The 25,261-nt window shown below is 47.3% G+C and overlaps 1 protein-coding gene across 1 annotated transcript in view; it reads right to left on the bottom strand.

Moving 5' to 3' along the window:
* Positions 1-25,261, bottom strand: part of LOC146855208 (glioma pathogenesis-related protein 1-like) — a 588,956-nt gene that overhangs the window by 418,382 nt on the left and 145,313 nt on the right. The window contains exon 2 of the mRNA XM_085652856.1: positions 23,877-24,116. Coding sequence (XP_085508982.1) covers positions 23,877-24,116 — 240 coding nt within the window. The remainder of the gene's footprint in view (positions 1-23,876; positions 24,117-25,261) is intronic.

The following is a 25,261-nucleotide window of genomic DNA, read 5'->3' as shown; positions in this document are numbered from 1 at the left end:
CAAGATGGCCACCAGAGACAAAAGAGCCCAAATGCAGCACAAATATCACCCAGATGTAGCCCACATGTAGCCCAACGACAGAAGTGTACAAAACACTTTTTATTTTTTGTGTATTTGCAGTTTTATATAGTGCAGACTTGTCAGGTATTGTAGTGCTCTACATGAGCATTGGTTACATCACACAAGAACAAATTCATTTTGGTGGTAGACATGGGGAGATTAAGTGATTCGACCAGAATCCCAGAATGTCGAGCTGAAGCGGAAACTCCAACCTGGTTCCCCAGTTGCAAAGTCTGCAGCTCTGGAAATAACACCACATCCTCTCCCCTAAGTGCAATATTTAATCAAGTGGTCAACTGGATAAAAAAACATAAAGATAACAAATAATTTAAAAGTGCTTTGTCGCTATTTGAAAACTCAGAAAATATGTCCTTATTTTAGTCTTTTAGAGCACTAACCATAATTTTGATGCCAATAAGACCCTCTCATATATGTAATTTCTAAAGGAAATGCTCTAGGTATTACAGTTTTGATTACATCAAGATGATGTCAGGCGTTCCACACTTTTGTAATAAATATAGAATGTTAGCAATCTAGTTGTTCATTAGGATACTGTTGAGAGGCAGAGGCCAGGGGCACGGACTCTGAAAATTGAAGGCAGGTAGGAGGGTGCAAAGGCAACAATTTAACCACACTGAGCAGGCAGGAAGGGCCGTGGAAGCACAACAGACTATGGAGGGCAGTGGAATGGGGGGCAGGGGCAACAAACCAACAATACAGGACTGGCAAGAGAGGCCGTGGCAATATAATAGACCATTGTGGGCAGAAGGAAGAGGCAGTGGTAGTACAACCATACATGCCAACAGATCTGATTCAGCCAGGAAACGGCCAATGTTTTTAAGCCCAAATGGGCTTTATTTGATCTGTCTCCTGTCTACAATCTCCTCTTTTTCAATGTAAGTCAAAGGGAAAATCAATACCCCAGTTTTTTTTTCAAAATCTCCCTCTTACCAAGTTCAAAATGTTAGAAAGTATGGTACATTGGATCATGGAAGGCAGGAGGAATTGGGGTAGGGACATGGACTCGGATAACAGAGGACAGGAGGGACATGGAGAGGTGCACCAAACTGACCCTACAGGACAGGCATCAGGGTTTGCAGCAGCACAATACACCACACAGGGCATGCGGGACGGGAGTGCAGCACAACAATCCATAGAAAGCAATAGGGAGGGGACAGGACCATGCACATGGACAACAGAGAACAGAGGGGAAAGAGGCAATGGTAGCTGGCTGACCATAATGGACAGACAGGAGAGAAAGCTGCAGCATAACAGACCATAAAGGGCAGGAGGGACGGATCAGGGGCATTACAATGGAACAGACAAGCCAGGAGGGAGGGAATAGCGGTCTGCACATGGAAACAGAGGGATGGGGGCAAGGGGGCAGGGCAGGAGCAGCAAGATGACCATGGAGGCCAGGTAGGATGGGCACTAGAAGCAAGATACACCATGGAGAGCAATAGTGAGACTATGATGGCATACACACAGACCATGGAGGGAAGGTGGGAGGGTGTCAGGGGCAGCTAGCTGACCACACAGGGAAGGTGGTAGGGGCCGTGGCAGCACAGAAGACCATGCATGGCAAGCGGAAGGGTTAGTGGCAGCACAATGGCTATGATGGGCAAGAAGGAGGGTGCAGGGGCATGCACAAAGGACCATGGAGGATAGAAGGGAGGGTCAGGACCTGGGCACAGACAAGAGAGTTCAGGGGAAGGGGCCTCACAACAGACCACGCGGGGTAGGCAGGAGAAGCAGTTGCAGCACAACAGACCAGGGAGGGCAGAAGGGTGTGGCAGTAAAATGGACCATGGAGGACAGGAGGAAGGGGATAGGGGCATGGAATGTGGACAGGCAGGGTGGAGGTGGCAGGGACAGGCTACAGTCATCTGACAATGCTAGGTAGGTGGGAGGGGAGTGGCAGCTCAACAGAACACTCAGAGTAGATAGGAGTTGCAGGTCCACAGAACATGGTGGGCAAAAAGGATGGAGCAGGGGCATGCACAAAGACATCGGAGGGCAGTGGGAAGGAGAATAGGGGCAGCAAGCTAAGCACAGAGGCTAAGCAGGAGGTCAATGATGGGGCATATAATTGGGCAATGGAGGGCAGGAGGAGTGGACTGGTACATCATGCTAAATGGAGGGCAGTGGCAGCACATCAGACCATGCATGGCAGGAGGGAGGAGGCTAGTTCATGGATTCAGACAACAGAGGATAGGGAGGAGGTGGATCGGGCAGCAAGCTAACTGTTATGAGAAGGCGGGAAGGCCAGTGGCAGAACAACGGCCACACAGGGTTGTAATAAGGGAGCAGGGACATGGACTTGAACAATGGATGGCTAGGATGAGGGAAGGCAGGAGCAGCAAGCTTGGGTGGGGGCAGCAAAATGCCAGGCCCTGCTTCCAACCCTCCACCATCCATTGTGATATGCATCTTACTTAACGTTTTAAAAAAACTCGAAATTTGATGAAAAAAACCAAGGTTACAGGGACGGTATAGTTAGACTCAGATTTCACTCATACACAACCAGTGAAATTCAGCAGTTATAGTTACCTGAGCTAACTATAACTTACGCCCCCGCAATGTACTGCTAATGACCTCAGACATTACATCATTCATGACATGGTCAGTTACATCACTCATGACATCTCTAATGAACTGTGAATGGAACTATAATCGCTAGAACTTTATTTAGGGATAGTGTGTGTATATTAACACCCCTTTTTTCCTTTTCTTTCGTGTAAGAATCATTATAATACGCAACGTGCCCAGATTAATATGGCCGATAGCCTTTCACTTTAAAGTAATGTGTAGTCCATTGTTTATGTTGATGTTTGCAATTCTAAGTATGTTTATTATGAATAAGTCACGTTGACGAACATACAGGTATGGCGGTCACGGGGCAAGATATGCTAAAATAACATTGTGTGTAGGCCTGGGCCAAAATTCCGTTCCGTTCACGGAAATTGCGACAATTTGGCATTTTCGTGATCCGTGGAAAGCGCGAAAATGTCAAAATTTCCGCATTCCGCAGCTTAGCGATAATTCGTTTCTTGCTCGCGCTGTAAAAAAATACATTCTCACGTGCGCGCGATCGCCTTACCTGGATCCCCGCGTTCGCTGACAAGTTTTCCCGACCCGGTCACGTTCTCCACGAGATGTTGGATGTTGATAGCCATTTTGCGCTGTCTCGCGACAGTTTGCGCCCGCATTAACGTCATTTGTCGCGCGAACACGTCATTTGTCGCACGATCACGTCTTTCTTCTCGCGATCAAGCACCGCGAGAGAATGAGAAGATTGAGATCTCGAACTCGTCATTCTCCACTGCGAGCCAGAGAGTGAGGACGCGGGCACGTCTAATCGAACGCGAAAAGGTGAGAGGGACCCCGAACACGTCATGTCCAACGCGACAGGGAGCGAGAGAACGCGATCAAGTCATTTTCGACACGCCATCGACATCCGGCGGAAGTAATGGGAAGCTCGAGAATGCGAACATGTGAAACTTTCAATTTGGAGAAGAATATCAGCTCTAGCAGCATGAAACCATGTGCAAAAGATGATTTTGGATGAAAACAACTCCTCAGATTGACATTTGGCTGTCCTTTTTTGTGCAAGGAGCCCTTTTTTAAAAAGGTGGGGAGAGGGAGGAAGTGACACAGAATCTCCAACTTCCTGTTCCTGTCCAGCAGGATCCTCCCAGTGCTTTGTCCATCTCCTGCTCATTCTGCCTTTGGATTTTGAGCTGGAAAGATCACTCTTTTTGTCTGCTGCATCATTGCAATTGGATTTGAGGATTTTTTGATTTGGACATTTGTTTGTTGTTGTGTCTGTTTGATTGGGGGCATTGCAGTTCTTGTAACTACAATTTATTTTTGGCAACTATCATTATTCCTTTTTTTAAAAATGTTGTGGGTAGTACTAGTCAGTAGTAGGCCCGAGCAGCATGGGCATGGCCTATGGGTGTGTGTGTGCATGATGAAGCAACTGTTCCTTTATTGTTTTTTGAATTTATTTTATTTTCAAGCATCATTTAAGGGCATGGATGGCATTGGATTGAGTTGGGGAAGTGTGTTTTTTGGGGGTTGCCTTTGTGATGTTGTTGGGCCTGGCCATGTGGCTGGTGGCCATTTTGAAGGCTAGTCCAGCAAGCTTGCCTGGCCTTGTCTGCCAACAGGCCTGCTTTTTCATCCACTAGGATCAGAGCAGGTAGCCACAGCTTTATTATTCAAGTGTTTTCTGTGTGGTCTGTTGAATTTAGACATCATTTAGGTCATGGATTGCATTGGATTGCATTGCATTGGATTGAGTTGGGGAAGTGTGTTTTTTGGGGGTGGCCTTTGCGATGTTGTTGGGCCTGGCCATGTGGCTGGTGGCCATTTTGAAGGCTAGGCCTGCAAGCTTTGTCTGCCAGGCGAGCCGCGTCCAGAGCACTGCAGGGGGTGCTCCTCCGTCAACCAGGCCCAGGCCGCCCGCGGGGTATCGAAGAACAGAGTCTTGTGCTGGAAGACGACCCGGAGGCGGGCCGGGAACTGGAGCTGATACTGGAGTCCCAGAGAGCGCATCTTTTGTTTCACTTCCGTGTAGGAGCGGCGTTGCTCTTGGACTTCGCGGGTGTAGTCCGGAAATATCATGATTTTGTGGTTCTGGTAATGGAGGGCGCCCTGGCAGCGGGCCTCGCGGAGGATGGCGTCCCGGTCGCGGAAGTTCAAAAGTTTGAGGATGAACGGCCGGGGAGGCGCACCTGGGGGCCTGGGGGCCAGGGAGCGGTGGGCTCTCTCCACCACGAACGAGGGAGATAGGCTGTCCGCCGGCATCCAGGACCGGAACCATCGCTCCATGAAGTCGTCCGCTCGGCCCGATTCAACTCCCTCCGGAAATCCCACTAAGCGCAGGTTGTTGCGCTGGGCGCGATTTTCTGCATCCTCGACCCGGCGGTGTAGTTCCTTAGAGTGGGTGGTCAACTCCCGAACCTGGTCCTGTAGGTGGCGGATGTCGTCCTCGGCGGTGGAGATCCGGGACTCGGCCTCGGAAATGCGGGCGGTGGCATTCCGCAGATCCTGTCGGAGAAGAGCAACGTCCACTTTGACCTCTCCCACCATGCCCTCGAGGGAGGCGCGGGAGGAGTTGATGGCCTGCAGGATGGCAGCAAGGTCCGTGGCAGGGGCCGGGGCCGGCGCGGCCGTGGAGCCGGGCCCCTTGTCGGTAGTCGTAAATTTGTCCATCCTGGTTTGGGTGGCCCCGGACGCTGGCTTGTTGGCTTTGTCTTTGCCCATATCTGTGGCGGCCGTCCGTGAATCAGGGCAACGAGCGAACGTCACACCCGCAGAGCGTCAGGGGGTGCTCGAGCGGACAGGAGCCCAGCACGGGGGCGGCGGGGGGAACCCGCGGCCGGACAGGGCCCGACACGGCCAGCCCCAGCGGTCAGCCTCCGGCGGGGTCCCCAGCGGGGCAACGAGTCCGATCCCCCGCCTCAGTCGTGGCCGCGAGCCTCTCTCAGCGAAGCAAGGTCCAGCAGCGCAGCCCACAGTCCCCGGGCGGCGGGTCGTTCCTCAAGGGCACTGCCGCCGGGAATCGCCAGGGCCAGCCCTCCGGGGCATAGCCCACCTCTCCAGGGGGACACCTCGCCCGAGCGGTCCCTCCGCCACCCCCAGGGGGGGGGCACGGTGTCGCCTGTCGACTTGCTTGATCCGGGGCCCCAAACGGCGATGAGGGGGGGGAGGGGGGGGGGGTGAAACAGCAGCGACACCCCCCGACCGCCGATGTGCGGCCCGAAGCAGTGAGGACCCCTCCACCCCCGGGACCGGAGGCCAGTCTCTGAGCCGCGGGGCCGGGGCAGCGCCGTAGCCAGGAGGAGAGGTTGTAGAGAGGGAGGGGGGGGAGCGGGGGTACGGGTCTCCCCGGCCGCCGACGCACGGCCCGATGGGGGGGTCACCCCTCCGCCCCCGACCCCCGCAGCCGCCCCGGTGAAGCGATCCTCCGCCGCCGCACTCACCGCCTATTCCTGCTCTCAGGCTCCGCTCGGGGGGGGTCCAAGCACAGCATGCCAGGGGGCCTCGGGCTGCAGCTGCGAGGCAGGACAGCACCCAGCCGGTGTCTTCAGCATCCGCGGCAGCCGCGCGGCCGCCGCGTCCTCGTCTCAGGCCGGATCAGGCCTGCGCCCCTCGTGGGCGCCGCGGGCTGGATTTGCTGCCTGGCCGGATCGTGGTTCCGCAGTCGTCCGCGTCCGACGCCGGCCGGGCTGCACGTCGTCCAGGCAGGCCCCCGGTGGTCACAGCGTCTCAAGAGCCGGCGTGGGGCAGCAGGGCAGCCTTACACACCCCAGCGCCCAGGTCGTGGCCGGCCAGGGCAGTCCAGGAGGGGATTAGGCGGATTTGCGGGGACCGGCGTCGGGAGCCTCACGGGAAGGCGTCCATGACAGGCAGGCGCCACCTAGCGCTCCGGCCCTTGTTTTAATCTGGGAAATTCCACAACATTTTGTCAGTGTGACAACCTTTCTGAATAATCTTTGTTACACTATATGTTTTTTTGTGTTTTCTATAAACACGCACTTTCTTAAGCCCTTGCTACGGCACTTGCAATTGTTAAACACTCCGACCATCTGTCTAAGAATATGCTCCTTTTTAAAAGCTGATATCAGAGCTAGAAGGACGATGGAGGGCTAGTACCCCTGTGTTTTTTATTCACTTGAAGCTTTTCTTATTGTTTCTAGTGGTTTTAACATTGACATTTAGACGTTTTAATCACTTACCTGAGTATATTATGTATTTATTTTTGCTAGCTGATATATTTTTCATTGAACTATTTCATTGAATCATCGATTCTTGATTTTATTGGTGCTTGAACTGTGGTCCTTTCTTTTCTCATGAAGTTTTTAGTCTAATGTGCAGTGTTGTATTTTTCTTGTGTCTTGTTTCTGAGAGGCAAAATCAAGTATTATTGATTGATTGACCACTTCTATATGACCACTTCCTGTAGGAAGTGGGCCGAACTCTGACCCAGACAGCCTAATTCCACCAAACCCAAGATCATGGAATTGTAAAAGTCGTGTTCACCTAGGGGTGGTACTAGCCTGAGATGGGAACATGCCTCCTGACTAGTTAATTTCCCACCTGTCCTGTAGCTAAACGGGCCCGGGCAGGGGTAAGCCGTGGGTTGAATATCTAAGGCGACAACAGCCTTTGAAGCCTCCTGCTTTGATATGCTGATCGGTTAGCATTCCTGCTTGGAGGAGGTGATAACACCTCTGGCCAGAGCAGGCATTGTTTCTGCCCTTGGAGAGCATGGGCTCTCACTGCAGAGGTCATAAATCTCTCTGTGGTGGCAGGTTGGACTACCTCAGTCAGCCAGGGCACTGGTAGTCGGTAGGTTTTCAGGGGGCACCTATAAGGTGCCCTCTGGGTGCATATATTAATACATCCATCACTGGAATCACTGTGGGTTTATTACTGCGAAATGTTTGATATCAAACATCAGTGAAGCCATCATGCAGCTGGGGAACTTGTAAACCACAAATTGCACAGTTTTAGGTAAGAAGATCTGGTACTAGGAACCTGGCTAGCAGGAACCCAGTGCACTTTCTGCCAAAGTTGAATCATATACCAGGGTGACCATGTCAAAAAGGGGCACATTCCTATTTTTAAATTTAGACACAGGGTCTCTAAACCTACATGCTAGGGACTTGCAGATAGGTTGTTTGAACCAATTGTAAGTACTCCAATTAACATATAACTCTAAAGGACATAGCAACGGCCCTGGGTCTGGTTAGCAGAGCCCAGAGCACTTTCAGAGTCAGTAACAACCAGTATTAGTAAAAACATATGGGAGTGATAAGGACAAAAAGAGGGACTTTCCTACAAAACGTGGTCAGACTATCTGCCAAAGAAAACCCAAACTAAATGAAGGGTGGTTTGTTTCTGTTTCTAGATAACCTCTTTTTGTACTGAATGGTATAGCAGTTTCAAGTGATGAATGGCATTCACTAGCAATGTCCTTGACTGGGCAGCTCCAAGTTCCAAAAGATTCCTATGACCTGTGGAATCATTGACTGTCTGCTGTCAAGTTCAAGCACCACATGGTGCTCTACTCACAGATAAGAGCATCAAGATTCAGCAATAAGCAGATAAGAACAATAGCTACTTACCTGTAATCTGTGGTTCTCCAGTATTGGTGTCTTTCATAGATTCACATGCCTGAATCATTCCCCGTCGTCGGAGTGGGAGTCCCACGGTACATACAAAAGCAATAATTATGCATATAATAACCAAAAAACCTTGGTAACATGAAACCACGAAGTAAAGTAGCCTAAGCTACAAGGAAAAAACTTCCACACTTATGACTATCATAGTCATTATGTACAGTCCAAACTGCAGCCAATCAGGCGACAGCACCCACCAGAATGTTCTCCTCAGAGGCTCAGGCTCTCAGATTTTCTCGCACAGGAGTGAACCAAAGCATAATAGCCTAAAAGCCTCTGAGGGGAGGTGGGTGGGTTGCATGTGAATCTATGAAAGACACCAATACTGGAGAACCGCAGATTACAGGTAAGTAACTATTGTTCTTCTCCAGTATTTAGGGTGTCTTTCATAGATTCACATGCCTGAATCAAAGTAGATAGCAGTACATAACATAATGCTCATAAGACGCTCCTTTTGTACCATAGTAAATACGCATCAAAATGTATAATCATAGATAAAACCCTCTGTGTTCAACATATACAGAACAATTTTAAGAGACAGAACAGTATGCAGTAAGCATCTTATAGAAAAGAGCATAGTGGAGGAGGGAGAACAGAGGCTCACCTTATTGGAAAAGATTGCGGAGAACAGCTTGTCCCACTGATGCATCTACATCGCTTGAGGCTTCCAAACAGTAGTGCCTGGTAAAAGTGTGTCTGTTGGATCAGGTTGCCACTCTACAGATCTGGTGAAGAGGCACACCGGCAAAAAGAGCGGTAGATGAAGAAATTGCTCTTGTAGAGTGCGCTCTTGGGGTTGCCTGCAATGGTCTTCCCGCGTGTTCATGGAATAAGCAAATTGCAGCAGAAATCCAACGAGCTATGGTTGGTTTTGAGACAGAATGTCCTTGGCGCGGTCTACCATATGCCACAAACAGTTGGTCTGATTTGCGTATTGTTGCTGTTCGTTGTAAGTAGAACTTGAGACATCTTTTGATGTCAAGGGAATGCAAGGCCCTTTCCGCAGCTGTGAGCGGACTTGGGAAAAATGTCTTTAAAATTATAGGTTCATTAAGTTAGAAATCCGCAGGGACCTTTGGCATCAACTTTGGGTTAGTGCGCAGCGCAGCACTACAGATTTCGATGTAAATTGCAGAAAAGTTGGATGAATAGTGAACGCTTGAAGGTCACTAACTCTCCTTGTTGATGTTAGAGCCAATAACAAGGAAACCTTCCAAGAAAGGAAATTTAAGTCCACTTTGTGAATAGGTTCGAAGGGGTGACGCATTAGTTGTGTAAGCACTACATTAAGGTGCCAAGAAGGAGGTGGACGTCGAATAGGGGTGAACATCCGAAACAGAATTGAAGAATTGTTGAATGACTTGTTTTGAATAAAGCACCATCCTGCCGAAACCTTGAAATTGCCGCCAAGAACACCTTTAGAGTAGAATGGGAGAGGCCGGATCTTGCTAAATGAAGAAAGAATGGTAAAAGCTGTTCTGGTCTTGCCTGAATAGGGTGGATATTGACAGATTGACACCACATGCAAAACCTCTTCCATTTTAGTTTTTAAGTTTTAATCGTAGCAGGTGCTCGAGCATTAGCCAAAACTTCCTGACAGTCCACAGGGATATCTAGGTGTGCGAATTCAAGGTGTTGAGGAGCCATGCCGCTAATCTCAGCGATGCTGGGTCCGGGTGACAGATTTGTCCGTTCTGGATGGACAAAAGGTTCGGAATTGGTCGAAACTGGATGGGCTCGCACTCCAAGAGGAAGAGAAGTTCCGTAAACCAGTATTGGCGAGGCCACCTTCGAGCAATGAGTATCATGCAGCAAGGTTGTTTCCTGATCTTGTGCAGAACTCGTGGAACCAACGGAATCGGTGGAAAAGCGTAGGCATATATCTGCGACCAATTCATCGAAAACGCATTTCCGAATGAGTCTTTGTGGGGAACCCAACTTGCAAAGGATGGGCATTTGCGGTTCTGGCTGGTTGGAAACAGGTCTAGATCGGGGTGCCCCCATTGTCGAAAGACTCTGTTTAAGGATGGTTGATGTAGTTCCCACTCGTGGTTTGATGTTGTGGGCCTGCTGAGGGAATCCGCCAGAACATTGGTGACTCCTGGGACATGAATGGCTGTGAGGCTGATTTTGTGAAGAATCGCCCAGTCCCAAATCTCTTGTGCTTGCTGAGATAGTAAGACTGACTTAGTCCCGCCTTGTTTGTTCAAGTAATGCATACTTGTCGTATTGTCAGTTCGTATTAGTACGGAGGTTCCTCTGATGATGGTTCGGAATGATTTCAGAGCCAAGAAAATGGCTCGTAACTCCAGAAGGTTGATATGCCACCTCTTTTGTTGGAAAGTCCACCTGCCATTGACTGTCATCCCTTGAAGGTGCGCCCCCCATCCCTCGAGGGAGGCATCTGTGGTTATGGTGAAATCCGGCATTTTGACCAGAAATGCACATCCTTTCTCAAGTTCTTTATTTGGCTCCACCAATGAAAGGTTCATCGCATCCGAAGAGTGATGCGAAAGATGTCCTCGAACGATCCCGAAATCTGGAGCCATTGAAGGTTGAGTTCCTCCTGCAGTGGCCTAATTCTGTAACGGCAGTTGGGTATCAGAGGGATGCAAGAGGAAGGACTTGTACAAACGGACTGAAACGCACTCTTTTGACAGCAAGGAGCGAGCGAGATTGCAGATCTTGAGTTGTCTTTCTTTTGAGACAAAGGCGTGGGTCAGTTTTGTGTCCAGTGTTGCTCCTAGAAAGGTCTTTCTCTGTGATGGAGTTAGATGAGATTTGTCAAAATTTATGGAAAGACCCAGAGACTGGAAAAGTAGCAGACACTTCTGAACATGTGCGGTTGTGGTTTGAAAAGAATTCGCCTTGATAAGGCAGTCGTCTAAGTAAGGGAAAATTTGAATGCCTTGCAGACGAAGGTGTGCGGTCACTGGCGCTATGACCTTTGTAAACACCCAGGGTGCTGAACGAAGACCAAATGGAAGGACTCTGAATTGAAAGTCTCTGCCAGCCACTCTGAACCGTAGAAGTTTTCTGTGCCTGGGTAGGATCGGCACATGAAAATAAGCGTCTTGGAGGTCGAGGGTGGCCATGTGATCCCCCGCCGAAAGCAATTGTAGAATTTCTTGAAGTGTTAACATTCTTTAGGTATTTGTTGAGGGCGTGAAGGTTGAGAATTGGGCGCCATTCTCCCGACTTTTTTCGAATGACGAAAAATCTCGAATAAAATCCTGTTCCTCTTTGTAACGGAGGGACCTTTTTGATTGCTCACTTCCGAATCATCAGATTTATTTGGGAAAAAAGCTCCTTGAGATGAGTAGGTCGTGGTCCTTTGGGAGGAGAGTTTGGGGGAATCTTTGTGAACTCCAAGCATGGACTCTGGCTACTATACCCAAAACCCACTTGTCTGTAGTAATTCTGGACCAGTTCGAGTAAAAGTGGGAAATTTTTCCTCCAATTTTTGAGTGGGGCAACGGCAGAGATGGTGGCAGTTGGCTGACCTCATTGTTTTTTATTCCACGAAAGGATTGCTTCCTTCTTGAATGCGAATAAGAGTTACCTCGCTGTCCATAAGATTGCTGTCTGTAAGTTTGGAACCTTTGATTAGTTTGGGAGGTTTGATAAGATCGTTGTTGATTATACCCTCCCCTGTTGAAGAAGGATCCACGTCCTTTGGCACCACGAAAGGACGACTTACGAAATTGCAGGCTACTAAGAGACCTCGCCATCTCTGTATCTTTTTTAATAGCCTGAAGGGCCTCATCAACATGTTGCCCGAACAGAGACTCCCCATCGAACGGCATATCGATAATCTTAGTTTGTACCGCTTGGCGGGAAGATGTTGATTTCAGCCAACCTTGTCTCCTCAATACTGCTGCACCTGCCAATTGTCTAAATCCTGTGGATGCCACATCCACGGCTGCGTCGATGATTTCAACAGAGGTATATTCTCCCTCCTGTAGAATCTTCAAGGCCTCGGACTTGGAAGGTTCCGACAGCATGTTAATGTAGAGCGAGATGTCAGACCACATTTACCGATCGTATCTCCCTAATATGGCTAGGGAATTTGCAGCCCGAACCATCGTCGCTGCCATAGTGGAGACCTTCTTTCCAATCGAATCCAACCATCTGCCATCCTTGTCAGGTGGAGCTGATATAGGTGAAGAGGGGTTCCTGGCCCGTCTCTGCGCCGCTTGGGCGATGACAAAGTCAGCTTTCGGCTGGCCGATGAGGCATTCCGGTGAATCACTTGGCGCCTTATATTTTTGGTCCAACCGAGGCAAGACTGCTGGAAGAGAATTTGGTGTTGCCATGATTTTTAATCCTTCCTTCCAGATAAAATCTATTATGGGAATTGTCCTGATCTGCTTTCGCGGTTGGTCCTTAAAATCGTAAAGAAAGCAGTCATCTTTCTTTGCTTCCATACGGATGAGAAATCTCTTCATTGCCCTCTCCATAAGGAGATGAAAACTTCCGATATCCACCGGAGGAGAGTCCACGGGGGCCGGAGCTGACGGTGATGGAGTTTGGATTTGGTATTCGCCCCACTCCGACAGCACTGACTGGTCATCCACCTCTCCCTCTTCCCTGTCATCATCTGTTGTATTTGCATCATGGGAATGACGAGATGGCAGTGGAGAAGGTGGTCTGGGAGATTGAAAAGAGGTTATAGGCACCCTTGGCATAGGCGTGGATGGAAGAGACTCCGCCGATTCCGATGGAGGAAAACGACGATAATAGTCCTGCAACATATTTTGCAAATTGTTAAGCAATTCCAAAGGCATCTGTGCTGAGGGAACTGTGACAGTAGTTGGAGCTTGAGGCTCAGGACATGGTTCTTCCTCCTGGTCGTCATCCTGGTCAGTTCTGATGGACTCCTAGCAGTGCGGAATCTATCATCCTCTCCAGATTCGTCTTCCTCTTCTTCCTCCTCAGAATCTAATATTGTTCACGCAGCTTCAATGGTGACAGGGCTTCCAATGAGGAGCCATGACGTTGTAGTAGAGAAGCCGCCGTCGAAGGTAGGGCGGATGAAGCAGTAGCCGATGTTGCAGACCAAACTTGTAAATCCGTACAGGAAGACAAAAGAGGCGTCGACGAGTGTGCCGTCGACGGGATCGTCGATGATGGTGGTGGCGTCAAAAAAGTGAGCGTCGATGAGGAAGCTGTTTTCGACGGCGAGGCAATTTTCGTCGACAATCGGTTAGCCGTCGACGAGGCAATCTTCAACGACGAGGAGGTCGTCGACGAGGCGATTTTAGTCGACGACGAATCAGTCTTCGTCGACGAGGCAGCCGTTGACGACGCGGCAGTCTTCGTCGACGAAGTGGCCGTCGACACAGCAGTCGTCGACGAGATCTTCTTTGTCCTTACCGTCAACGGAGCGCTGACGAGAGATGTAATCTCCTTCGTCGACGAGATGGGTCTAACAGCCACGGAGACCAGCGTCGATGGAGACGAAGCCGATGTCATGATCATCTTCGGTCTCGGAGACGAGAATGTAACCGTCGACGTGGATGTAGCGTTGACGATGATAATCGTCGACGAAGGAGCCGTCGACAACGCCGTCGACGACGGCATTTTCTGCTGAGGTAATTCCTTGTCAGGAAGTCTTTTAGATGTCAGAGACTTTCCAGTCTTTCTCGGGGGCGTAGCAGGCTTAGACTTGGAAGGTGGAGAAGCCTTTTTTGAAGAAGAAGAAGTAGAAGGCAAACCATTTTTCTCAACACCTTAGCCCCAGGAGATGATAAGTCTTCCTCAGCCATCCTCTTTCTAGAGAATATAGACGACCCAGAGGCTGCACTTTCCACCTCAGATAAAGGGTTATCATTGTCCTTGATCTTCTGTAGCCACAGAAGTAGGCGCCCTTCTCTATCCCTGAGGGTTTTCTGAGGGAAGGTCCTGCAGATCTTACAATCCCTCACCTCATGTTCCAGATAGACGCAGTAAATACACTTCTTGTGGGGGTCTTCAGAGAATAGCCGGAGCTTCTCACAAGATTCAGAAGACCTAAAGAGAGACCTCTTAGAAGTTGACATCACGAAGATAAGCAAAAAAACAGAAAAAGAGCTCAGGGAGACTCCCTACACACGACGTGCGGTAGAAAATCTGAGAGTCTGAGCCTCTGAGGAGAACATTCTGGTGGGTGCTGTCGCCTGATTGGCTGCAGTTTGGACTGTACATAATGACTAGGATAGTCATAAGTGTGGAAGTTTTTTCCTTGTAGCTTAGGCTACTTTACTTCCTGGTTTCATGTTACCAAGTTTTTTTGGTTATTATATACATAATTATTGCTTTTTTATGTACCGTGGGACTCCCACTCCGATGACGGGGAATGATTCAGGCATGTGAATCTATGAAAGACACCCTAAATACTGGAGAATACACAATTCTGCATGAAAGTCTCCTCTGCTTCAGACAAGCACCACCTCAAACACTGCCTTCACATTATCCAGACTTGGCTGTCCAGTGCCTACCTGAAGCTCAAACCAACCAAGGCAGAAGGGAAGGGTGGGTACCTGGGACATGCCCTGGGCAGCCAAGATGGTGGACGTCTCTCTCTGAACTCCTGGGCTTGATGCATAAATTGATCATCATCCTGTTGCTGGCTAACTTGTCTAGCTTACTGGGGGCACGGTAGAAGGGTGTTAACTAGTGGCACACCCTGAGGAGCTAACATAACATAGAGGGAAGCCACAGGACCAGCCGGTCTGACCCTTGGCAATGTCCAGCAGTCTGCGGCGACAGCCACGAGGTCAGGCTGAGGATCGCTCCCTAGAAAAAGCGGATGCCCAGAGGTTGCATATCGGGGTTCACCTACAGCAAGGAATTTGTGGAGCGCTAGGGCGCCTGCATGGAGTGAGTCCTCTGGGTTCAGCAGAGGTGGGGTGGATCTGGCGGCCAGTCAGGCCACATGTTTGCTGGCAAGAGTGATCTCTACATCTACAACTGGGCGGTGCTGTCTTCATTTCTGGTAGCACAGCGGAGGTGAATCCCCAAGCGGCACGTTCCGAGGCCCTGACGAGGTGACCTGAGAGGACCACAGAGCCGGCTAACCCCATCCGCAGGATTGACAATCGACCCGCGCGAAGGTGGGCGGCAGCTGTGATATTAAGAACCGCCTTCCAATGTTTTAACAGAGAGTCAGTGGGGGAAAAAGCCTAGTGATCACACCAAGAGCAACCTCGAGGACCAGATGTTTTCACTGCGGGACAGATGGGGAACTCTGAGGCCATCTGCAGGAAGGAGAACTCACCTTACGGGCTTGGAGCACTGGAAGCCCTATGACTGACTACTGAGAGGGCAAACCAAATTCCAGCCCTTTTGGGGGTGTGAGGTGACACATCAATGTCCAGAGTCTTGCACCTGATGACAGAGCCCTTGGAGGGCCGATAAAGTGGGGGGGTGCACCAGGACCATCCCCCTGCACACCTTCAATAGATCCTTCCTCCCACTAGTGTGTTGCAGACACTGACCAACGAGGAATAGGGGAATTTACCTTAATGTGGGGGTCCCAATTTGAACTGTCAGAAGCCTGTCTCCAGATGCATGTGATCCTCCAAAATTGATGCAGCAGCGGAAGCCTTAATAAAGCTGGAAAGTGCTGGACAGCCTCCATCAAACAAGTTTAGGAATGGAGGAGGATAAATCTGGAAAATTACTGTACTGGTTGGCAACCCACAACTCTGTTTCCCAGGTGATCCCAATAGTGGTTACACCCCGTGGAAAAATTGCTACAGAGGCTGCCTCTATTGCCTCCATATTCGAAGAGTACTACCAATCCCTCTATGCCCGATGACCCAGACCTGAAAGGGACTGACAGACTTAACCTGGAGCACCCTCTGGAGCTGAAGAAGGCCCTAAGGGACATGAACCCAGTCAAGACTCCAGGCACAGAAGGCTCTCCCCTAGAGTATTACTACTAGGTAATTCCTATCCTCCCTGAGGAGAGGATGGGAATGCATTGGTATATCAAAGCCAGGAAATGTTTGGTTGGGATCCTGCATGAAGTTGTTCAGGAAGCTCCAGGCAGATTTTCAGCTTCAGAAATCTAGTTTTGTAGATATCTGCAGTTGTGTCACACCATACTCTCATATGGGAGTGCTTTGGGGATAGTCCCAGAGTTTAACCCTATGGAGGTTTAAATCCTGATGGATACACCGGGAAAGAGGGGCATTTCATGTATCTACAAATCACTAATCCTCAATGAAGTTAATGGCTTTCTGCCCTTGAAAGAGAAATGGGAGGGGTGGCTGGGCTCCCTGGACGACAGCAATCAGAGGGATGCCAAGATGGCTCTGGGAACAGTTGCTATATCCTCCTGACTTTGGGTCATACAATTAAAATACTTGCACACCGCACACATGTCACTATTAAGGCTATAGAGGGGGAAGAGGTGACCTCCTCATGACATAAAAGGCCGAAACTGAAGGACTTCTTCCAAGTAGTAGGGACTTGGGAGGCGACTGTGACCTGCTGGTTGGCTATTTTTGTTACCCTCTCCCATGTATTGGAGACACCTGTAGACCATACAGCTCGAATTGCACTGTTTGGACTTATGAAGGCCGTGGGAGGCCCCTGGGGAGATTGAACAATGGTTGGCCTGGATATCCTAATTGCAAAGAGGAATATAGCATGGCATTAGAGCTTATAAAATCCACCCTCGCTGACAGAGTGGAGCAAGGCCAAAAACTGGTGCACAAAACTGGAGCAGTCTGACTATGAAGCAAATGGATGCTCCAGAAAGTATAATTAGATCAAAAGGAAATGGTTGGGTCTTTACGGATTGGTGGGGTAGCAGCGCAGATTGGAAGGCCAGATTATACCTGCACTGTTATTAACATAGTACATTATTTCAGTTTATGCTTGTTTACATGTATGGCCTGCATGGGTTTGTTTCCTATAAAAGCTGTAAAACCAATAAAGATGTTTTATAAACAAATAATTGCTTACCTGTATTACAAGTTGTCTTCTGCCAAGCCTCAGACAACTTGTGCAGTCGGGAACCCACTATGTTACTGCCAAGTTGTAGTTGACCATGTGCAATACTCCACTGGTTTCACTCAGGAAGGGGGATGCAACTCCTCCCTCATAAGCAGGCCACAGTATTCCACCATCTGACCTAGCTGATGCCCAGTACCCGGCCAGTTGCAGCACTCTTCATTGCTCTTTCCACAGACCCATTCCTCATTCTGAGCAGGTATCCCTTCCAGACATCTACATTGCTTTGGTGCCCCCATAGGTGCAGACAACATCCCAAAGAAGTGCTGGATTCTCAGGGTGGACAGCTGCACATGCAGAGACAGTTAGAGCTTGCGGATGAGAAATCAGCTCTAGGCAAGCCTTCTGGCAACAGGCGGGGATGAGTACTGGGCTACCCTCACACCCAGTTCATGCGCTCATTGAGAAGTAGTCCATGAGTCACCTTTTTCTGCCATTCATCTGCGCTGGCCCCGGAGGGTCACCAGTGAATGAGGCCCCAGTAGGGTGGGTCTGGATCACAGCTCATTGGGCCCATCAACAGTGCAAGTTATCCACTGCTTTCCACTCCTATCTCCTCAGGACATCTGCCAACGGCCCGCAGACCTGGCAGGGAGCTCCACCCAGGTGCAGCTATAATCATTCTGCAGAAGCAACTCAGCTGAATGCATCTCAGACTACTCAGTGCCCAGCCAGAATCCACTGCTCCCTCATTGGGTCTCCACCAAGGTCCCCTCCAACAAGGCCCCAGTTATTGTGAACAGCTACATGGTGGCCGGAGCCTAATCCAGATCCGCCGCTGTGGCCACCATCTAGCCACCAGGATGCAGAGTCAAAAAGCACCCCAGCTGCGGTCAGCAGACCGACGTGAGTAAAGGCCCCAGTGGTCTCTCCTCTAAAGAATATGCTTTTTCAGACTGGGTGTTCAAGATCACACTGAGTAGTGTATGTTCTGTACTGGGTAGGTCATTGATTTTTTAAGCTAAGCCTGGGACACAGATGGGATAGGGAGAGGATGCATATATGAAAGTGGTTCAAAGTCTCCTTCGACGATATTCCTTTTATTATCTAGTCATCGAGGTAAGGACAGATGAAGATCTTTCGCCCTCTCAGGTATGCTGTGACAACGGCCATACTTTTTCCTTCCAATTTGCTGGTTTTAGCTCAAATAATAGGACCTTGTATTGGAAATGATGAGTGCCCACTATGAATCAAAGTAATTTTGAATGCTTCTTTACTATTGAAACGTGAAAGTAGGCTTCTTGAAGATCTATTCCACACATCCAGTCTCCTTGATGTAACTCAGAATTGAAATGGTGTAAAGCAAGCATTGTAAACATTTCCTTATGTATTTGTTCAGTATATTGGGATTAAGAATATTTCAGACCTCTTTTTTTGGTGCCTTCTTTGGAACCAGAGAGTATCAGGAATAGACCCCCAATCCTTTTTGATGATAAGGAACTTCATTTACTGCTTTTTTTAGTTGCAAAATGTTGACTCTGTAGCAAATCCTGTTGATAAGCAGAAGTTTTGCTTGGTGGTATAGAATGAGGAGGGAACTTGAATATCCATTCCGAACAATATTCATGACCCATATGTCTGTAGTTATTAGAAACCATTTCTGGAGATGACTGAATGTGATTTCCCCCGATGGAGTGAAGAAGAGAGAAAGGGGAAAGAAGTAAGCCATTGTTTGGCAGAGTTTCCTGCAGCCACAGGTGGTTGCTAGGCCTCCTCTACCTCTGGAGGCCTTACACCTCCTTCTGTAGCCATGCGCAAGAGTGCCAAAGAGAGAATTGCCTGAAAATTGTAAATTTAGGATCTGTTAGTGTCCCAGGGGTTTAAGGCCATTAGCCTGTGCCAGGAGCTTTGCCCCATGCAGATACCACGGTAGTATTTATGTGCCACCAGATCAGAAGTGTGAGTCGCTTCTCCAATGATGTGATTTGAGACAAGCATGCCCTTGTTAAGGACCTTTAACATACCTCTCCAAAAAAAACAGTGGCACTGGCAATTTCAGGGTTGATACTGATGTTCCACACGCTTTTATGCCAACAAAGTCCATTCTTTTGCTCTGTCTGAAGGAATGAGGAAACAAGAAGCCACTGCATGATATTTCTTTGGTATGGTCACAATGACTCCATCTGGAAGTGGCTTTGTTCTCAGGGATACAGGGTCCTGATCAGGTGGTTTGTATTCCTTTAAAAGCCAGGATGGTGATGATCCTATTGATGCAGGTGTGAGAAATAGTTGTGTAGCAGGTTCAAGTAGTTCAGGGACCTGTGAAAGAGGAAGCTTAGATGCTGTCTTCTGATGGAGGGTCTCAAAAATAGCAGACGCTGAAGTGGTTGGAGTGAGCATTGTAATATTTAAGTTTACTAGTTGAGGGGTGGGTTCTACCTGGTTTCATACACAATAGGGACAGGACCCAATTCTTGACTGCATACTCTCGGCCACCACACTTTGTCGCACACACCTTCTTTCCTATGTTGTTACATCATCTCTACCTTTCGTCTCTGCTACCAATTCAGTGTTCAGCTGGACTCCCAAGCGTCCCTAAGCTCACTGCTCATATCATTATACCATATTCTGTCAATTCTGAATACGTATATTGCCGTCCTTACTCACGATGACTCTCTTGGCTACCGCACTCTTTTGTTCACACCATCACATATTACGCACTGCTGCATTCTGAGGCACAACTTGAATGTCCGAAATAATAGGACGTTTACGGCAACAATTTCTTCCATTCACCGACTTACTTGTGAACACCCTTATGCTTCACCATAACCACTATGTAAACAAACAAGGCTTGGGTCCTGTCACTACCTGGCCTGGACCACTACAATACTACCAAACAAGCAAAATGACCTGGTAGATCGTTATACTCAAATTAAATAGAACCCTAGACGGTCAATTCTAAAGTCTACGTGCTTTATTTCATTTCAGCTTAAGACTTTTTCAAAAGCAAAAATTCACCCAGTCATATCATGTCATGAGATGGCCGACACATCATTTGAATGCACTTTATATGTGTAAAACATTAACAAAAAAATGCACAAGAACACATTACAACAACACATAACCACTGACACAACATAACTATTTTTTTCTGATGTTTCTAATTAACCTATATCCTGCACCCCGCAGCTAGACCATAACAGCTACCACACCTTTGGGTTGGGACTTTTCCCACTATGAGACCTTATCTGCAAACATATCTTGTGACTGCAAGATCTCGTCTATTGCTGCTTCACCTCCCTTTGCTCAAATTTCTTTCACAGACTACCTTCTCTCACGAGACACACTGAACATTTCGCTACAAGACGTTTTGGTAAGTACTCATCTGCCTTGACAGGCAAACAGTATTACCTACCTCACTTGACCCTCTCTCCCAACCGCCTCTGCTCTATGAGAACAACTTCTCCTTACTATACCTTGGGCAAGTCATATTTTACTAACTCTACCATTGGCTTAGCCTCAAAAAAATATATTACATATTTATGTGTTACCTTTTTCCTATGATACATTAAGTATTGTCTTCGCTGATTCTTATATAAGGATGCATCGCCCAGGACACTCACATTTTATAATTCTGACGTTGGCTCAGGCCCTAATATGTATTACACACTTATTTATGACTACTGTTGGTAAGCTTAATTATTGAAGTATGGGCATCGCCTCGCAATATATACGTCTCTCACAGGATACTTGCATGCCATGCATGATAGTTGTTATGTTTCACCATATTACGTTGACAATACTACGCAATGATGATATTAATTTATAGATTATTGACTTTACTTGTCCTCTCTCTCTTCCATCTTTTCTTTCCTCCTTTTTCCCCCTCTTCTCTTTCCCAACTCAATTTCCCCCTTACTATTTCTGTTTGCCTAAAATCAGCCGTGAGGAAGCCCTTGGCCGGCTGGCCATACAGGCGAAACACCTGTCAGCTGTTTGTCAAAACTATTTCTGGCAACAAATAAATACAGCATCTCACTTTGAAAACAAAATTGGATTTTGTATCCCAGGAACTCACATATTAAATACCGGGCACCAACCTATCATATGTTTTAAATAATATTTAATTTTGCTGCTCCTCTACCAGAACTTCATGAAAGGTTATGAGGTCATCAACCAGAGAGAGCCTTGCTGTGAGTGAGTCTGACAGAGTTGTTGAACAGTTTCTGATAGACAAATGTGTAGTAATTGATGTTCAAGATAGGGAACGTCTTCTGCGACAAGAATGTTATCTTCTACTAGATCAATACTGGACCATGTGGATGAAGTATGAAATGCAGATGTCTACCTAGATGGTCTCTTAGATCTACCTCTAGATCTAGAGGGATAACAATGCAGCCTTCTTGGACTTCTGGATCTTCATGTAGTCCTAGGCGGAGAAGTAGGCGCATACTTACTCCTATCTCTTAAATGTATTATAGGAGCAGAAAGAGGAGGAGGTGATGGTGTTCGAGGATGGGGTTGAGGAGAAGACAAAGGCACTGTAGTAGGTGGCATGCTTGGCAAAACAAACAGGAGATAATGAACCCTTTAGTGTTGGCGCGCATGACAGGATGATTTCGAAAAAATTTCCCAAATAGAGGAGTAAGTATGAGAGAACTCGGAGTTCAAAGTTTCAGGCACTCCTCTATTCCTTAGCTCTTAATCTCCTGTGCTGACATGCCGGGCAATGTAGAAGGAGATCTAGTTCTTGATGTCAAGTGAGATTTTGATGACGGATGGCTTTTTTTCGACATCCACAAAGGCTTTGAAGTAAATGGAGGCTTTGACTTTCGGCAGGAACCATCCTGATTTTTTCAACATTAAGTGTGGTCTTGATGTCAATGGAGAGCAAGTGTGTAAGCTACCCGACTTTGATGTCATGCTTCTCAACGTCGATCAGTAGCATCACCTCTTTTTCTGATGGTGTTTCTCCCTGGTTCTAACCCTCAGGGAGTCCTTGGAGTAGTAGGAGAGTGCTTTGGGGGAAGAATGACCTTCCCCTAGGCCCTTAGTTACTGTCTTCTTTCGTGAAGAACATGCAGACTGATGTTCTCTTTGTCCTTAGGTGTTCTTCTGGAGAAATTCTGGCAGTGACTGAATGCTTCTGGAACATGATCTTTAAGACAATGTAGACAATGCAGACTCTATGAGGATCTGAATGGGCCTTCCTCTTCCCACAAGCGGGGTACTTCACAAAAAGGGTAGGAATTCTCACAGAAAAATGACGTGTCTTTAGTCAGAAAATGGTTGAAATCTATTCCATGTCTTCAATGATATAGTCAAATGAATCACAAAAGTGAAGGTTTTAGAAAGAATTCCAATGTATTTAAAGCCAAAAAGGTAGAGCTCAGCGAGCCAGAATCCCTTCTCCAAGAGCCGAAACAATTAATGCATCTAACTGTCACCTGTGTGGCATGATGGGATACAGGGTGCACTATGAGGCCCTAAAAAGCACAGTGCCAGTTTTTCCTATGCTCTACATTGTAGTCTATTGTCTAACAAAGCCCTTAATTCACCTTATTTTTCCATAAATTTGTGAAACATTTTCTATTGTCACTTTTTGTGTAAAGTGACTAATTGTATGTAATTGCCCACTTTTTAGAATGTAAACCAAATGAAATTTGGTCTTTTTGTACAAAGTATATAAAGTGCTACAGAATCCCTGCGTGTGTGCGGGAATATTCAGTGCTTATGACTATAGATTAGAATCCCCCTGGTAGAGTATTCCTGTTATTTTCCTAGAACAAAAAAAAATAGTACAAACTTTGGCTCAAATATGTGAACCATGATGTATTCCAGCACCAACTTTCACCAAATGCCAAGTGATTTTGATTAATTCTCAACTTCTATCTCGACCCCAAGAAACACATTGCCTAAAAAATGAAGATAGCTCCCCTTGGAGGCCTGCACCATCTTCAAAACCAGCTACATCATTTACAAAGCCATCACGACCAGCACACCTACTTATCTTTCAGATAACCTCACCATCACTGGGGGTTCTCAGCACACCCACAACAAAGACACCATCAGACTGCAGTATAAGAAGTGTAATAAAGAAAAACAAGGCTGGAGGATTTTTTCAACTATGCACCCTGGGTATGGAATAAAACCACACCATCCATCAGGGTCACCCTAATGCTGCTCTAAATTCACAAAGGGTGGAATACTCACCTATTAAAGAGCACTACATCAGAATACATAAATGTCCACAACTCAGCTTCATCTCAAACACCTGTTGACTTTATGCCTCTCTTTGACCTTGTAGCATGCTACTTTGCCTTTTGGGTAGGTTTGCACTATAAAAATACCATATACATACATACATACAGGAACAGAAGAAGGCTGCTGCACCACCTCTCAAAAAAGTCTGCTTGAATGTATTTGTCTGACTCTGTAATGAGTTCTTGTAGTTTAAGTATTAGAAAAAACGTTATTCGATAACTCAGAGCACTGACAAGTTTAAACCATAAACACATAAGTTAGCCCGTATTAACTACTTTACTGCACTTATGGTAGCATAAGAAAGCCATGGAATAAAGTATACTATGGATCTGCAACAGACAGAAGAATGTTGACTATATAGGAGCCTTATAAATGTTCTCTTTTTTTAAAATATCATCATAAAATAAAGAAAATTACCTGGGTATACTGGCCACAGCGAGCCATGCATGTATTTGAATTGTAAACATAAAATTTTTCTTCAGCGGCAAACTCAGCTGTAAAAGAAAGCTGTGTACCGGCCTTTCCCATCCAAATATTTTCTCCAACTGTTGAGAGCGTTGGATGGGCCATTTCACTGTGATCAAGGTAGGCATTATGAGAAAATGTACAGTTTTTCGCCCATTCCATGGCAGTGATTGCTAATGCTGGATCCCAGGTCTGAAACAAAAGTAAAAAAATGTTAATGTTAGGAAATGATTTGAACAGTGGAGTTTTGTATTTCCAAAACTTTGAATTGTGAACATGATTACACCCATTGTGAAATCCATGCAGGGCTCTCAGTGCCAAAAGTCAGTCCAGTTTTGCCCTCCTGTCTGGGCCGGGTTGAGTGTTCCATGCAGTACTTGGTGCACAAAGACCCGGCTAAAATATAGCAATTAGGATCTGCAAGTCTTAGGCAGCGCCATTTGCACGGCTTGTAGCCCAAACATGGCTCTTGCCATCTTTCCTGGCAAAAAAACTGGATGCTGCAACAGATTCCTGATGCACTGGGTGAAGCCGTGCCCCATCTTCAGCAAGACGGAGATGGGTTCACTTATTTTCTGGGTGCAGCGCCATCTCCGCCGCATGATGGCAGCAGGCCCGGTAAGGGGCAGTAATGTCAGGTGCTCTATGGGCGAATGCGGCGGAGTGCGCACCACATCACTGGCATCCAGCGGCAGCCGACACTCTGCTGGGCAGACACCTAGACAGAGAACCGAACCTGTTCGACCTGCTGGATGTTGAGGTTGCGAGGCTCAGTGAGTAATATGTTTGTTTTCTAAAAAGTTCTAATATATATTTTTTCAAGCAGGATGGTCACAGGTAAGTTAAGTTTATGTGTTGATTATATGCATTTATATATAGACACACACACACAAGCACACACACATCAAATTACCCAGTAGAGTTGTGGTTTTAGCGGTGTGCACCAGAACGCTGGAGTTGTAGACATAGGTGCCACCGCTAATGCCTTAACATTATCCCAATTCATCTATATTAAGAGAAGAGTCTGCACTCGAGGCTAAGGTGGTTCATTCCATTTATTTGCAGAACTGGTGCTCAATTTCTCAACTGAAAGGAGTACTGCAATTTATTCAATATATGGGCTGCACGTGAGTTCAATCAGACCAACATAGTAAACATACTTCACGCTCTCGTTACCAGTTCATATGCCTCTATATAGGAGAATAGTCTGCACTCAACGCAAAAGTGATTCATTGCATTTATTTGCAGAACTGGCCGCAATACTCAGGACACATTTGGCTATTTCCTCAGCCTTTCCCAACTGAAAGGAGTGCCGAAATTCATTTAATATATATGGG

Source organism: Triturus cristatus, chromosome 4_1 (genome assembly GCF_964204655.1).
Source record: "Triturus cristatus chromosome 4_1, aTriCri1.1, whole genome shotgun sequence".
Taxonomy (NCBI): Eukaryota; Metazoa; Chordata; class Amphibia; order Caudata; family Salamandridae; genus Triturus; species Triturus cristatus.
The sequence above is the reverse complement of the archived record's forward strand: the minus strand, read 5'-3'. Positions and strand labels throughout refer to the sequence as shown.